This window comes from Ictidomys tridecemlineatus, chromosome 4 (assembly GCF_052094955.1).
Source record: "Ictidomys tridecemlineatus isolate mIctTri1 chromosome 4, mIctTri1.hap1, whole genome shotgun sequence".
NCBI classification, from domain to species: domain Eukaryota; kingdom Metazoa; phylum Chordata; class Mammalia; order Rodentia; family Sciuridae; genus Ictidomys; species Ictidomys tridecemlineatus.
The window spans coordinates 172,854,896-172,872,585 of NC_135480.1; the positions used below are offsets into that span (position 1 = coordinate 172,854,896).

General features: G+C 36.4%; 1 protein-coding gene across 5 annotated transcripts in view; it reads left to right on the forward strand.

Moving 5' to 3' along the window:
- Ube2r2 (ubiquitin conjugating enzyme E2 R2) overlaps positions 1-17,690 on the forward strand; it is a 101,375-nt gene that overhangs the window by 24,466 nt on the left and 59,219 nt on the right. For 2 of the 5 annotated variants that reach the window (XM_078047746.1, XM_078047748.1), the window contains exon 2: positions 4,641-4,706. The exons of the other annotated variants lie outside the window; for them this stretch is intronic. In XM_078047746.1, coding sequence (XP_077903872.1) covers positions 4,641-4,706 — 66 coding nt within the window. The remainder of the gene's footprint in view (positions 1-4,640; positions 4,707-17,690) is intronic. 5 annotated transcript variants of the gene reach the window in all.

Here is a 17,690-nt window from a genome sequence, read left to right on the forward strand (position 1 = left end):
GCCTCCCGAGCCCTTGGGATTATAGGTGTGCACCACTGTACCCGGCCTAGCCCATTTAATTTTTAGGGCCTTGTTCATGCTAGGCAAGTATTCTACCACTGAGCTCTATCCCTAGCGCTAGAGACAATATTTTAAATATATTTTCTTTTGAAAATGTATCATCCTCACTAATTTATTTTTTAATAGTATGTTCTTTTTAATTTTTTAAAAAATATTTCTTATTTGCTGATAGACCTCTATTTACTTATTTATATGTGGTGCTGAGAATCGAACCCTGTGCCTCACACATGCTAGGCAAGCACTGTACCATTGAGATATGACCCCATCCCACGATCTATTTTTTTTAAATGTTTTTTTAGTTGTAGATGGACACAATACCTTCATTTTATTTTTATGTGGTGCTGAGGATCCAACTCAGTGCCTCACATGTGCTAGGTAGCATTCTACAATTGAGCTATTAACCCCAGCCCCCTAACAATCTTTTTTTTTTTTCCCCCCTTTGGTACTGGGCATTGAACTCCGGGGTATTCAACCACTGAGCCACATTTCCACCCTATTTTGTATTTTCTTTAGAGACGGTCTCACTGAGTTGCTTAGTGCTTACCATTACTGAGGCTGGCTTTGGACTCGATTCTCCTGTCTCAGCCTCTTGAGCCACTGGGATTATAGGTGTGTATCACCGTGCCCAGCCTAAGAATCTGTTTTTAAATTTAGCATTTAGGCATTGCCTAATGGTGCACACCTGTAATCCCAATGGCTCGGGAGGCTGAGGCAGGGGGATCATGAGTTGGAGATTTAGTGAGGCCCTAAGCAACTTAGCTGTCTCAAAACAAAAATATCTGGGGATGTGGGTTTAATCCTTGGTATCTTCCCCCCCCAAAAAAAAATCCTCAAGTTTTCTTTATTTAATTGCTTTCTTTTTGTTGGAGCTGAAGATTATTTTACTTTCTAAACAGTATATTGTTAGGCATTTATTTTTTCTTTTTGGTGCTGGGGTTTCAACTCCAGGACCTTGTATATGCTAGGCAAGTACTGTACTGCTGAGCAATATCTCCAATACTTGGACACCTTTTTTTTCCTTTTTGGGATCTGAATATGCTTGCTCATGCTGACCTCAAATTCCTGGAGTCAACAATCCTGTGGTCTCACCCTCCCAAATAGCTGGGATTTCAGGCATGTGCCATTGTTGTGTTTTTAAAACGCCTTTCAGTCTAATATCTAAGAATCACAACTAATTTTTATTTTTTGTATAGAGCTTATAGCTGAAAGAAATCTTAATGATTATGTAATTGTACAAATAAGGAAGTTAAGGGCTATATGGAGGAAAAATAACTAGCTCAGAGTTACATGGGGGAATTTATTTTAAAGCTAACAATACAACTCTGGTCTCTTTGAGCTCTATTTATTGAATCAGTGATGGCAATCACTAATAAATTATTTTATACCCCCTTGGACTTTTTCTTTTCAGCCTTCCAAGTAGATGGGATCACGGGTATGTGTCACCATACCCAGCTAATTTTTTAAAAATATTTTCAGTTGTGGATGGATACAAGAACTTGATTGATTGTGTGTTGCTGAAGATCTAACCCAAGGCCTCACAAATGGTCTACCACTGAGCCACAATCCTAGTACCCCAGCTGAGTTTTTTTTGGGGGGGGGGTCGGGGGAGGTTCTGGGGGTTGAACCCAGGAGTACTTAACCACTAAGCCACATCCCCAGCCCTTTTATTTTTTGATAGTATCTTGCTAAGTTGCTTAGGGCCTCATTGATTTGCTGAAGCTTGTTTTGAACTCACAATCCTTCTGCCTTAGTCTCCTTAGCTGCTGGGATTACAGGTATGGGTCACTGTGCCTGGCTTTTATTTATTTATTTATTTATTTTTTTAAAGAGAGAGAGAGTGAGAGAGAGGGGGACAGAGAGAGAGAGAATTTTAACATTTATTTATTTTTTCTTAGTTCTCGGTGGACACAACATCTTCGTTTGTATGTGGTGCTGAGGATCGAACCCAGGCCGCACGCACGCTAGGCGAGCGCGCTACCGCTTGAGCCACATCCCCAGCCCAATGTGCCTGGCTTTTAAATTAAATTAATTTTAAAAATAATTATTAAAATTGTGATAAAATATACACAACAAAATTTAACATTTTAACCATGTCACAATTACCGCTTAGTGGCATTAGTACATTCTATTATTGTGTAGTTCCAGAGAGTTTTTACCCATTCTTGTCTTTATTTTTTTGGTGGTTGCCATTGTAATTCTTTTTTGTTGTTGTTGTTTGTGAGTAGTCAGCCAACCCAGAGCTATCATAATTCTAAAAAATGTATTTATTAATTTTTAATTTTTGTACTTTTTTTGGGGGGGGTACCTGGGATTGAACTCTAGGTACTTGACCACTGAGCCACATCTCCAGCCCTATTTTTGTATTCTATTTAGACAGGGTCTTACTGAGTTGCTTAGCACCTTGCTTTTGCTGAGGCCTGCTTTGAACTCATAACTTTCTTTCTCAGCCTCCTGAGCTGAGTGTGCGCCACCGCACCTGGCTCAAATTTCTTTCTTCTCTTCTATTCCCACCCCTCACACACTGGATGTCTCCCGTATACATGCATGTACAGTTCTCTGGTCTGCCAGTAAAAATATGTCATAATTATAGATATTCATTGCTAATAATATTAAAATGTAATAAAACAATTTTATTTCCCACATATTTTGTATTCTCTGCACTGTTTGTGTGTGTGTGTGTGCCACTTTGTATGGTCCTGGGGATTGACCCTGGGCCTTGTGCATGCTTGCCAAGAGCTCTACCAGTGAGCTATACATCTAGCCCTATTTTCATTTTCTTTTTCTACTCATCTGTTAATAGATGCTTGGATTCTTCTGCTTTTTGTCTTACTGTGAATCATGTGTCTGTGAACATTCATGTATACTTTTAAAAGAAATATTATTTTTTAGTTTTAGTTAGACACAATACTTTTGTTTTATTTATTTTTATATGGTGCTGAGGATTGAACCCAGGGCCTTGAAGGTGCTAGGCTAGCACTCTATGCACGAGCCACAACCTCAGCCCCTCATGTAATCTTTTTTATGTAAAATATACTATCATTTCTCTTGGTTATATATCAAGGAATAGAATTGCCAAGTCATGTGGTAAGTATGTTTAACCTTTTGGGGAACTGCCAGATACATTTTTTTCGTGTTACTACATCATTTACCTTCCCATCAACCCACTAGAATTCTGGAGTGAGTCTGTTGTTGTTTTACAGGTGCTTTACCACAGAGCCACATCCCCAGCCCTTTTTGTATTTTTATTTTTGAGACAGGATCTTACTAAATTGCTTAGGGCCTTTCTAAGTTTCTGAGGCTAATCTCAAACTTTGGATCCTCCTGCCTCAGCCTCCTGAGTTGCTGGGATTACAGGGCATATGCTAACACACCCAGTGCTGCATTCTGCATGGTCATTGTTGTTAGTCTTATAATATTCCCTTTACCATCATACTGGGTGGGGATTTCTTCTCTTTCTACTTTTGTAGGAGTATCTGTTTTCTGAATCTTGTATCTGCTTTGGTTCATTCTCTTGTTTGAACATATCAGTCCCCCCCCCAAACCCTTTTTTCTTTTAAGTTGTTGATGGTACTTTATTTATTTGTGGTGTTGAATCAAACCCAGTGTCTCATGCATGCCAGGCAAGCGCGATACTACTGAGCCACAACCCCAGCCCCTTGTTGTTGTTTTTGTAGAAATAGGGGAATGAACCCAGGACCTCACATGTTAGGGAAGCATTCTACCACTGAGCTAGCTACATCTTTCACCCCAATTTTATTGATTTTTAATTTGAAACTGAAATTTGCCTAGGCAAAACTGAAATTGCCTAGGCAGCCTCCTAAGTAGCTAGGGCCACCAAACCTATTAACTTCAGAATTTTACGGTTATTATTGTTATTGACTTAGTTCCAAAGCTATTGTTAAAAATCCTGTCTGTTTTGGTGAACTGTGTGTGTGTGTGTGTTTCTCCCCTCCTCCCCTTCTTATTCTGGAAGTTTTTCACACTTCAAAATTTTCTGACATTATTTCAATTGTATTTTTTTTCTGAACAGTTTTGCTGTTTTGTTTAGGGAGCACCCATTTTCTGGGTATTGGACTGCCTGAATTAATCCTGTAATTTGAAAAATATTTTTTTACTAATTTCAATTTGTGTTTTTGTTCTTTTAAATAATTACTTCATTCTTATCTTCCATTTCTTCTGTGGAGTTTATAATTTTGGTTGTCTTATAAACTTATTATGGTGTAATTTATATGTAGTACTGATTGTAGAAAAGTAGTACCCCCTTGTGGTACTGGGGTTGCGCCCCAGGGCATACTAAGCAAGTACTCTACTACACTCCCAACTCTTATTAGTTGTACCAAATGTGTGTGTACACACACACACACACACACACACACACACACACAGCTTCTACTACAAATTATGGGCCATTTCTATCATCCCTGAAAGTTCCTTCCTCTTCTCCACATACTACCTAGTATCAGGTATTTTGTAACAGAATGTGAATTAATGTAAATGTTCATGTGATTTTATACCTCTCTTTTTTCCATACCCAAAATTCTGGTTCTTTTTTTTTTTTTTTTATAATATTTATTTTTTAGTTTTCAGCAGACACAAAATCTTTGTATGTGGTGCTGAGGATGGAACCCGGGCCGCACACATGCCAGGTGAGCGCGCTATTGCTTGAGCCCCATCCCCAGCCCCAAAAGTTCTGGTTCTTATAGAATATAATAAATTAGAATATTCTCTCTTTTTTTTTTTTTTTTAAGAGAGAGAGAATTTTTAATATTTATTTTTTTTTAGTTCTCGGCGGACACAACATCTTTGTTGGTATGTGGTGCTGAGGATTGAACCCTGGCCGCATGCATGCCAGACAAGCGTGCTACCGCCTGAGCCACATTCCCAGCCCCAGAATATTCTCATTGTTAATTACTCATTTATTTCTCAAATATTAGGTAGTATCTCAGCATATCAATTCTAGTGTTAGCATTACCAATATAACATTACCAATATAATAGCTAAGGATAGTTGTATATATTGATTTTATTGTTTTAATCTCTGTTTGTCTATTTATAGTACCAGGGATTAAACCCAGAGGCACTTAACTATTGAGCCACATTTCCAGCCTCCCCGCCCCCCTTTTTTTTGAGACAGAGTCTTGCTAAATTGTGTAGGATCACACTAAGTTGTTGAGGCCAGCTTTGAAGTTGAGATCTTCCTGCCTCCGCCTCCCAAGCCACTGGGATAAGTGTGTGACACGGTATCCAGCAACATCCCATTATTTTAATCCTACAAGTAATCATATAGTTCAGTGATTTACACACTTCTTTTAAAAGGGGTAGGTAGGCAGATATTTTAGGATTTGTGGGCCAAGAGACAAAATCAAAGGCGTTTTTTAGCTATTTATATCATAAGAAAAAACAAATTTTCAGAAATCATCTTTGACAAAATATTGAGCTTTTTTTCCTCATTCTTTTGATGAGGATGATGGAATTCTGAGAGGATGCATGTTTCACTTAATAAAGCTACTGTTCATTTTTATTAAAATAGATTGCTAATGTTAATCTTTGAGATTTCCTCTCTGGAAATGTCTTTTCACACAGATTGGTATTGCCTAACACAGATATCAGATTTTAATTGCTTATTTATTTATTGCTTGCAAGGCAATAAGTATCCCAATTCTATTAGATATTTCTCTCATTCACTCTTTCCTTTGGTACTAGAGATGGAATCCAGGGCTGACATTTTCAGCTCTTTCTATGTTTTAATTTTATTTAATTTAGAGACGGGGTTTCACTAACTTGCTGAGGCTAACCATTTACTTTCAGTCCTCCTGCCTTAGCCTTCTATGCTACCACACCCTGGGCTAGTCACTTGTCTTGAAATTTGCTTTTTGGCATGTGGTCATAGTACACATTAACCATATCCAATTGAAATTCCTCAGTTGCACAATTAACTGGGTTTAAACTTCAGTAAATTTCCTTTGTACTTCTAAAGTTCTGAAGAACAATGCTAAAATTGCAGTTTGAACTCAGACCATATATCTGTAGCAAAACTGTGTTAACTTTAAAAAAAAATTTATTATTTTTTAGTTGTAGTTGGACACAATATCTTTATTTTTATGTGGTACTGAGGATTGAACCCAGGGCCTCACACGTGTTAGGCAAGCCCTTTACTGTTGAGCCACAATTTCAGCCCCCTGTGTTAACTTTTGACAGCACAGAAAGTGTACATAGCATTTGACATTTATTCAAATGACATTATTTTTGAAATCTTTTAGGCTTTACCCCACAGTATGTTTTGCACATGAGTACTATTTTTCTTATTATTTTAGTTTAAATTCATTGAGAAACATCAAGTTTTCAGCAACACCTAATTTCTAATTTCCAAAGCTATAACAGTGTTCTATAGCAGTGGTTGAGAGTAGTTCTTCTTCTTTAGAAAAACTTGTCTTGGCTTTGAGCCCAAAAAATAAAACACCACTTCCAAGCTATCAAACTGCTCTGTATAAGGGCATAATCAGGATATTCAACTTCTTTGCATATTGCTGATGGTTTAGTACATGAAAGAGAATTAATTTCATCTTTTGGCACTATGGTCAGTTATGTATGATAGATTCAAATATTTTCTGCAAAGCTGGGCATGGCAGTGCACACGTATAATCCTAGCTCCTCAAGAGATTGAGGCAAGAGCATCCTAAATTGGTAAATTGGAGGCCAGCCTCAGTAATTAGAAAGATACTGTCTCAAAATAAAAAAAATAGGGCTGGGAATGTAGCTCAATGTTAGAGTGCCCCTGGGTTCAATCCCCATTACAACAATAACAACAAAACAAACATATTTTCTGCAGAGTACCTACCAATGAACAATGTAAACAGCTCTAAGCTTAAACAATTTTCATAAATTTCTTTAATTTATTTAAGATATTCTGTTCCACACATATTTTTTACCACTACCAATTGTAATGTTTCTTAGTACAATCATCTTAAGGTTGTAACAAAGTATTGTTTTCTCAAGTTTGAAAATGTTGTTACCTGTAGTTCCAAACGGACATGCATAGAGGCTAATTCATTAGTCATTTCAAACTCCGTATCTGACTGCTCAAATAAACAGCAACTGAGCAGTATCAGTAACATATGCTGACTCATCTAGAGCCAAGGAAAACCTCTTTGAAATCATTTGCCTTGTTTTTTAATTTATTATTGCTGTTGCTCCCAATATTCTCAAGTTGCTGAACAAATATTATCACCACAAAGCTAACAATCTTCTTTGACTGCTGTAATCAAACACTATCTAATTAACCCACCATCAGTAAACGGCTCTCCTTGGTAGGCTAACAAATAAGCCACTCACTAAGTTGGTTTTTTTTACAGTTTCATTTTTAATTTCAGGAAGAAATTTTGTTGTAATGAAGTATTCCACTTAAAATTTTCTTTTTTCTTTCCTTTTTTTTTTTTTGTGATGCTGGGGAACGAACCCAGAGCCTTGTGCATTGCAAGGCAAGCACTGTACCAACTGAGCTATATCCCTAGACCTTCCACTTACAGTTTTCTAATGAATATTGTTTCATTAGAAACAGTGAGTTGGAGACAGCTGTAATGAGATGACTGCAGTCTGATAATGGCTATGCATTCTTTTAGCATAGTGTCATTGCATAATAAAGACAATGCTTTGCCATCTTTTTTTTTTTTTTTTTTTGGTACTGAGGATTGAATTCTAGGGGCAGTGGACCACTGAGCCACATGTCCAGCCCTGTTTTGTATTTTATCTGGAGACTGGGTCTCGCCTTGCTTTTTGCTGAGGCTTGCTCTGAACTTGTGATCTTTCCTCAGCGTCCTGAGCAGCTCCACTGCACCTGGTTTACCATCTAATTTGATGACAAAATAAAGCACTCCATTGTGCCTAAAAGTGTGACATAGGAAGTCCACTTTTTTCTTCTTTGACATGGTGGGTTATGCAGTGATAATAAAACAAAAATGTCTCAGTACAACTGAGTGCAGTGGCACATGCCTGTAATCCCAGCATTTGAGAGGTTGAGGCAGGAGGATCATGAGTTCAAAGCCAGCCTCAGATATTTAGCAAGGTGCTAAGCAACTCAGTGAGACCCTGTTAAATAAAATACAAAAATAGGGCTGGGCAGTGTGGTTCAGTGATCAGCTGCTCCTGAGTTCAATCCCTGGTACCAGGAAAAAAATATTTTTTGTAACTCGAGTCTGCTGAAAACCTGTTAGTTTTTGTTTCCCTGAACATATTTTTGTTTTCTATTAGTTTTTTATTTATTTTTTTGGTAGTTGCAGATGGACAGAATGCCTTTATTTTATTTGTTTATTTATTTACTTATTTAATATTTAGTTTTCGGTGGACACAACATCTTTGTATGTGGTGCTGAGGATCGAACCCGGGTCACACGCATGCCAGGCGAGCGTGCTACCGCTTGAGCCACATCCCCAGCCCATTATTTTTGTTTATTTTTATGTGATGCTAAGGATCGAACCCAGTGTCTCACACATGCTCAGCAAAGTGTTCTGTCACTGAACAGCATCCCCAACCCTTTGTATTAGATTTTGATTTGTTTTTTCCCCAAACAAAATTGGGGATTGGACCCGGAGTCTTGCACCTGCTAGGCAAGTGTTCCATCTCTGAAATGTACCCTTGGTCCCACAATTATTAGTTTTTGAAGGATTAAAAAAATAATAATATATATAAAATTCTAGGCTGGCATCTCCCTTCTCCACATTTTCAGTCCTTCAGAGTTGTCATTCATTGTTTTCTGACTTTCATAATTTCTTTTAGCAATGCTGTTATTGCTACATATGATTTTCTTTTTTCTTTTTTTTTTTTTTTTGTACTGGGGATTGAACTCAGTGGCACTTAACTACTAAGCTGCATTCCAAGCCCCCCCTGCCCCCCTGCGGTTTTTAAAAAAGTTATCAGTGGATCTTTTATTTATATATGGTGCTGAGAATTGAACTTGGTGCCTCACACATGCTAGGCAAGCGCTCTGCCACTGAGCTACAACCCCAGCCCTCCCAAGCCCTTTTTATATTTTATTTTGAAACAGAGGCTTTCTAAGTTGCGGAGAATGAATTTGAACTATGATCCTTTTTAAAGCTGAATTATATTTCACTGTGCATCATATCACTTTTTCTTTGTCCATTCATCTGTTGATGGACATTTAAATTGATTTCATATTTTGGCTATTATGAATAATACAATGAACCTCACCGAAATTGTAGATTGAACCAGGGAATTCTCTTGAGCTATGTCCCCTTTTTATTTTTTCTTTTGAGATAGGATCTTCCTAAGCTTCCAAGGCTGGACTGGAACTTTGAACTCTTTTGCTTGAGTCTTGAGCTTCTGGGATTACAGGCATGAGCCACTATTCTTGGCTACATATGTTTTTATACAAGTGAATACCAGTTGTTTCAGCACCATTTTTTTTTAAAGACTTTTTTTTTCTCCCTTTTAAACAAATGGGCATTCTTAATTTGCAGTATCTTTCTTTTTTCACCTAATAAATATGAATAAACTATAAAATTACTAAAAGAAAGCAAAAGGGAAGGTTTCAGGATTTTGGTCTTGTTGGGTGACTTTTAAAATAAGATCCTAAAATCAGGTAACATACAAAACTAGGCAAATGGAATTGTATAAAACTAAAGAACTTAACAACAGACTAAACAGTTGCATTAATGACACAATCCATAGAATGGGAGAATATATTTGCAAACCGTACATCTGATATGTGTTAATATCCTAAATATTTAAGGAATTCAAACAACAGTAAGAAAAATAACCACAATTTTGGAAATGGGCCAATGACCTGTATATGTATTTCTCAAGACATATAATTGGCCAAGAAGCACATGGGAAGGTGTTCAGCATCATTAGTCATTAGGGAAATGCAAATTAAATCCACGATAAGATATTTCCTCATACCTGTTAAAATAGCTTTTATCAAAAAAAGTTGAAAGGTAACAAATCGTGGAGACAATGGAAAGAAAAGGGCACTATTGTACATTGTTGGTGGAAATATAAGTTAATATGGAAAACTCAAAACTAAAAAATGAACTACCAGGGAAGTGGGTGTTATTGCTCAGTGTTATGCTTTTCTCATATATCCAAAGCCATGTGTTCAATCCCCAGCACCTTGAAAAAATAAAAATAGAGCTGTTGTATGACCAGCAACTGCATTTCTGGTACATATCCAAAAGAACTGAAGCCAGTCTTTTGAAGAGATATCTGCTTGTCCATGAACATTGCAGTGTTATTCATAATAGCCAAGATATAGAATCTGCCTAAATTGTCTGTGAGCAGGTGAATGGATAAAGAATGTTTTATAATGTATGATGCACAGTGGAATACTGTTTAGCCTGAAGAAAAGAAAATCCTGTCATTTTTTTTAAGAGAGAGTGAGAGAGGAGAGAGAGAGAGAGAGAGAGAGAGAGAGAGAATTTTTAATATTTATTTTTTTTTTAGTTCTCGGTGGACACAACATCTTTGTTGGTATGTGGTGCTGAGGATCGAAGCCGGGTCGCACGCATGCCAGGCGAGCGCGCTACCGCTTGAGCCACATCCCCAGCCCAATCCTGTCATTTTTGACAAGGTGGATGAATCTTGTCAAGGAGGATATTATGCCAATTGAAATAAGCCAAGCACAGAAAGTTATGATCCATTTATATGTAGAATATGAAAAAAAATTGAACCCATGGAAATAAGAAAGCAGAATGATGGTTTCCAGAGACTAGGGAAAGGGAGGGAAGAAGGGAATTGGGACTCGTTGGTCTAAAGTTACAAATTTTAAGATGGGAGGAACAAGGTAATTTTTGTCATTTTTGTATTGGAGATTGCACCCAAGAAGGAATTAGTTTGAGATGATTTTCACAGCAAAATGGCTATAATTCATCATAATATGTATTTCAAAATAAGTAATAATAATTTTAAATGTCTTACCACAAAAATAAGTGAGGTAATGAATAAGTTAATGAGCTTGACTTAATCATTCTACATTGTATGCATATATTAAAATATCCCATTATAATTTATAAATGTACAATTACAATTTGTAAGTTAAAGCTATTTATAAAAATATATACACCTATGACCTTACCATATCATTAAAGTATCTTCCTCAGTTTTCTTCGGTTACATTTTAAAATTATTTTGCATATTTATGTTGATTGCTAATGTAACTTCATTGGTGCTATTTTTAAATAAAATATCTTCTGACATTTTTTCTGATAGATCATTGGTATATGAGCATTCTATTCATTTTTTTGTGTTAATGTGTGCCACCATTCTTACTGCATTATCTTACTATCTGGATTTTCAGTTGATTCCTTAAAAAAAATTTTTTTAGTTACACATGGACACAATAGCTTTGTGTATTTATTTTTATGTGGTGCTGAGGATCAAACCCAGTGGCCTCATACATGCCAGGCAAGCGCTATGCCACTGTGCCACACCTAGCCTTGATTCTTTTTAGGTTTCCAAGTAAAGCATATAATTGGAAAATCATGATAGTTTTAGAGTTTCCTAAATTTTACACTTTTCTGTTATCTGATTCCATTGGCTGTACATGAAGAATAATGTCAAATAACTTAAGGTGAAGGGTATCAAAAAATCAAGATTTTTTAACCTCTGATTCTATTAATCGTTAAATCACTTGCTAAAGATTGTGACCTGATAGTGTATGGGTATATTTAGAATCAGTTAAGTAAGGTGGAGGTCTGGGCCTGGCATCAGATTTGTCCTTATGGTTGAAATAAGACTGCTTGGACTGAGCCAACCTCACATGTACAAAAACAGTCCAATTTAATTTACAGTCAAGCAATTTTTTTATTTTTAGTTCAGATACTTTTTATTTTTTGAGGAGTCTAATCTTTGTCTTTTAGTAGTTGAGGTCTCACTGTATTGCCTAAGGCTGTCATTGAATTCCTGGGCTCAAGGGATCCTCCTGCCTCAGCTTCCTTGGTAGATGGGACTATAGGCACATGCTGCAGTGCCTCCCTGAGTCTAATGTTAGGATGAGAAAATTGTTTATAGCAACAGAGAACTACAAAATTAATCATCACTACTATTATTGAGTTATTAACATGTACAATGCCCGTGCTAAGGGGACAGTGTCTACATCTATTTGTGCACACATTTATATATTACAGCTAGAGAGAAAGAAATACCCACTTTACACAAATATCAAGATTCCTTTATTAACTGTGTGACCTGCTGCAAGTTTCTAAAACTTTGAATTAATTTTCCTCATTTATAATATTGGTTTGATACTAAATTGCCTCATAGTGTTATTTTAGAAATTAAATTATTTACATTTAGAGGATTTAGAAGAGAGCGTGGCACAAAATAATCACAATAAGTGTGAGTTGTTACTGCTGTCATCCTGATGAGATCTCACCAACCTAGTCCTGTGGATGTGGGGAAGTTAAGGCACACAAGGAGTTTAAGAAACTTGTCTAAGGTTACACAGATTAGTTTGCATCATTGGTTCTGCATCTTATTGTTAAGTTTGTCTGCCTAAACTATATTTTGCTCTGCCTCCCAAAGCAGGTATTATTTGAATATTCCGACAGGTAAAACCAGACAGTTGTTTGGTAAAAGGATCCGTTAGGGTTTAGAGTTTGGGGGCTGGGGATGTGGCTCAAGCGGTAGCGCACTTGCCTGGCATGCTTGTGGCCGGGGTTCGATCCTCAGCACCACATACAAAGAAAGATGTTGTGTCCGCCGAAAACTGAAAAATAAATATTAAAGAATTCTCATTCTCTCTCTCTCTCTCTCTCTCTCTCTCTCTCTCTCTCTCTCTCTCTCTCCCCCTCCCCCTCCCTCTTTCTCTCTCCCCCTCCCTCTTTCTCTCTCCCCCTCCCTCCCTCCCTCCCTCCCTCCCTCCCTCTTTAAAAAAAGTTGTGGATGTAGCTCACCGGTAAAGTACTCCAGTGGTTTCAATACCCAATACCAAAAAAAAAAGGGGGGGGGGATGGTTAGCGTTTGGGAAAAAGTACAGCCTTCAGGAAGAGATACTGACCATGGCAAACAGAAACTAAATAGTCTCCTTTTTTATGTGTATATAATTTAAAAAGTTATAAATGTATTTGGGGCTAGAGATTGAATCCAGAGCCTCCCCCATGCTAGACAAGCCCTCCACCACTGAATAGTACCACTAGCCTGATATACTTTTAGAAGAAAATTAGAGTTGGGGCACACACAGGAATTCATGCTCCAAGAAAGAGGTTGGAGTCAGTAATTAGACCATTTAGAATTGGAATTAGGTTGAGGATCTAGGCTATAAAAATAAAGGTATAATTGCTCCTGGGAGTCAAGAGTGCAGTGATTCTGTGGGTATGTTTAAAAAGTGGCAATAGCTGAAAGAATTGCTACAAACACTGGGAACAATGCTGTCATTAGTTACTTTATTTCTCAATCACCTGTAACCACTCTTCTTCCCATGATAACCAGCTGTGAGGTAAGAGTCAGCTGAATTGAGGAGCTACTGAACTTACTGTTTAGATACCAAGTTTCATTTATGTCCTCATGCTAGTGACCTAATTGACTTGCCTGTTTGGATTTCTGACTTCTAGTTTCATCTTAACCTCTTATAATTTGCCTGCCCTTCCAGATGCTGCTAATTGAGGTTCTTTACTGCCTTCATATTACTGATTTAACATTTGCGTCTTTCCTTTAATTTTTACTTATGAAAGTATTTCATATGTATAGTTTTAAAAGTCATACTTACTGTGTGATTTAAAATAAGGAGGGACTGGGGTTGTGTGTGGCTCAGTGATAGAGTGACGCACCGGGTTCGATCCTCAGCACCACATGAAAAATAAATAAACCAAATAAAGGTATTTAAAAAAATAAATAAAATAAGGAACATTTGTCCCCTACCATTCCTCACTCCCAGTAGCAACCTTTTCCAGTTTTATAAAGAAATGGATAGAATGTCTTTGGTTACCTCCAGCAAAATAACCACACCTGAAGTGAGTCCTACCCCTAGATCTAGTCACATGTGCTAACATTTACTTATAACATTTTATTATTGTTTCTAGGATTGAGTTAATAATCATATACTTTTCAGTTCATGATTCTTTTTTCTTCTTCCTCTCCCTCTTGGGCTGGATGTCAAACCAAGAGCCTTGAGCATGTTTAGAAAGCCTCTAACACTGAGCCATGCCACCTGCCCCAATTTATGATTCTTTTTCATTATTTTGGCCATTCTATGCGATTTCTTGTGTGTGGTTGGTATGTATGTACGTATTCAATTCTTTCTCTTTACTCCTACTTTTTTTGAAAAAAAAACTTTTTTTGTAGTTGTAGATGGACAGCATGCCTTTATTTTTGTTTATTTTTTATGCGGTGCTAAGGATTGAACTCAGTGCCTCACACATGCTAGGCAAGCCCTATGCCACTGAGCAGTACCACCAGCCTGATATACTTTTAGAACAAAGTTAGAGTTGGGGCTAATGCCTCTCCCCCCGCACCTTCTTAGGTACCCATTTCTAATATGTTTATATCATTTTTTTCCTGAATCATTTGAGGGTAAATTGCCAACATTTCTCACTATTCCTCTGAATATTTTATAGTGTGTATATCCTACACCAAGAGTGTTCTGCACAATCATAGTTATTATCAATAATCAGAAAATTAGTCTTAAGATTCTATTCAATTTTGCTAATTATCGTAATATTCAGAGTCAGCTATTGCTTTTAGTTTTCTTGTGTCTATAATTTAGCCTTAGTGAATGCCCTTTGACTTAGGTTTCAAAAATTTCCTCATGTTCTTTATATTATATTCAGGTGGCACATAATTTTGACTTGTCTCATTATCAGTAATGTTCACTTTGGTCACTTTAGAAGATGTCTGACAGGTTTCTTCACTGTAAAGTTATTCATCCCCTATGCAATTAAAAGTCTTGTGGTGAATCTGGACGTGCTGGCATACCCCTATAAGCCCAGCGACTTACGAGGCTGAGGCAGGAGGATCTCAGGTTCAAGGCCAGCCTCGGTAACTTAGTGAAGCCCTAAATAACTTGTTGATGACCATTATAAAACATAAAATAAAATAATTTTCTCCAAATAAAACACAAAAAGAGGCTGAGGATATAGCTTCAGAGGCAAAGTGCCCCCAGGTTCAATCCCCAGTCTCCCTTCTCCCCCCACAATTCTTTTTTGTGTGTGGGGGACAATACTTTGAAACTGTATAAAGATTCTATTTCTACTCATTTGTTTATTTATATCCTTATGGACTCATTTTTTGCTTTATTAAATGGGTTATAATTATGCATTTGGATAAAATACATTTTTAATGACATAAATGGCATTATTGACAAATGATATTTAATTTTAATATGTAATTAAAAATATTAAAATATGATCTAAATCCAGAAGATCATATTCTAGAATGTTTAGGATGATTATTTGGTGATAAGTAAACTTCACCATAATAGGATAAATGGGGTCAAAAAAATTTCGCCACCGGCACTGGGGTTGTGGCTCACTGGTAGAGTGCTTTCCTAGCATGTGTGAGGCACTGGGTTCTATTCTCAGCACCACACATAAATAAATAAAATAAAGGTTCTTCAATAACTTAAAAATATATACATATAAAATTTAATCACACAAAAGATGAGGTAATGTTATTTCTCTCTGTCCTACAATTAGAGAACTCTAGCTTCTTGCTCCAACTCTGACCTGGTCCAGCCTACTGTTTGCTGCCACCTGGAGGTAGTTGTCCATATTACTACAAATATAAATGGGGACAAATTTGTCTTGCTAATATTTCCAGGGATTGGCAGTAGTTTCAGGAGAGGTTAGTTGATGCCTGGTTCTTGGGCACAATCCTGGGAGATTGGGCCAGGAAAATACTGGGTACCAAAAAGGACTTTTCTACCTTCTTGCTTTCTAAGATATGGCGGCCTGCTTTTCATTTCCAGATCTTGCCTCTGTGAGAATAGAGGGAAAGGTGGTGGATGTGTTAACTATTTTCTACTGATAATTATTATTTTCTCTCTTTAAAAACTTGTACTCTATATTTTTCTATAAATTAACATGTATGAATTAAGAATAAGACTAATTTTTAGCAAGGGGAAAATGAGTTAAGATGGAAGGACCAATTGTCTCAAATAAGGGGAAATAATATTAAGTGGGTAGTTTATGTTGGAGACATTTTCTAGCACTTAAAAAAAATTTAAGAATTAGGTAAAATGGGGCTGGGATTGTGGCTCAGCTTTAGAGTGGTTGCCTAGCATATGCGAGGCCCTGGGTTCGATCCTCAGCACCACATAAAAATAAATAAATTAAAATAAAGATTGTGTCCAAGTACAACTAAAAATATAAATAAATTAAAAAAAGATTTAGGTAAGGCCTACTATCAGTACTTGCTCTGAGGAAAAGAGCCTCTCTTCCAAAGTAAGATCTACTGGCTTTCTCTTTCCTTTTTAAATTCTGTGATGTATTCCATTATTTTCAAATTCCTGTTAATTCATTTACCCACCCACAAACATTTTAATTATTTCTGTATCTCGGGTATGGAGTTAAGTTAATCACAATCCTCTGTTTATGGCCCATGTTTTTACTGATAACAGTAAGCCCCCTCTCTTGGGCTACTTACTTCTTTTTGTCAACATAACCTATTTTTAATTTCTCTCCTGCCATAGGCAACCATTCTGATACGTAAGTTTTGACTGTTCCTTCTTCCTATAAAGTACATATTGTTAGTATGTGTTTATGTAGTTTAGGTATTTTTTTTAAATACTTTTTATTTTTTTTTAGCCACTAAGCAGTATTATTTTAAAGATCCACTATATGCTATTTTATCTAATCTGTCACTTATGACTAATTTCATAATACATGAAATTGTAATTTCATTACAGTTTAGCTATTTTGGGGGGATAACCACCAGGTTATCATTTTATAACAATCAGTGCCACAGTGAACTTCCATCTTGGCTCCTGTTATGTACTTTCATGAAATTTTCTTTAAAATATAGATTCAGGAGAATTGTTGTATTGTACATGATGTATACTTAATGACTTAAACAGTAGGATTGCTTTTTAAAATAGATTTGTGAACCTTTACTCTCAAAAAGACATGCTATTTCCTTATCTCTGCATTATTCCAACACCTGACAATACAGCTGTCTCATTTTTTCCAACTAAATAAACATAAAATTTCTCATTTAAAAAAGTGTTGTCTTTGTATAAAAATAACTGTTTTGAGCACATTTTCACATTGTTGTTATTGGGTTTCCTCTTCATTTAAGTTCCTATTTACGTTTTTTTGTACTTTATTTTCAAATGCACTTGGTATTTCCTTGTTAATTTATAGGATTTTTTGTATATGAAATACAATTATTTAAAAAGAATCTTAAAACTGAATTAATTTTTTGCATGATAAGTTTTTCTGCTTTTTTCATTGAAGTTGAGCTTTTAGCTTTTATATATATACACACACACACACACACCCACACACACCCCTTTATTTTATTTATTGTTATGTGGTGCTGAAGATTGAACCCAGTGCCTCACACATGCTAGGCAAGCACACTCTACCACTGAGTTAAAACCCCAACCCAAGATTTTAACTTTATTGTTTTACTTTTCACAGAAGTCTTTCATCCTTCTTCCTCTTTTGTTACTGGTGATTTAACCCA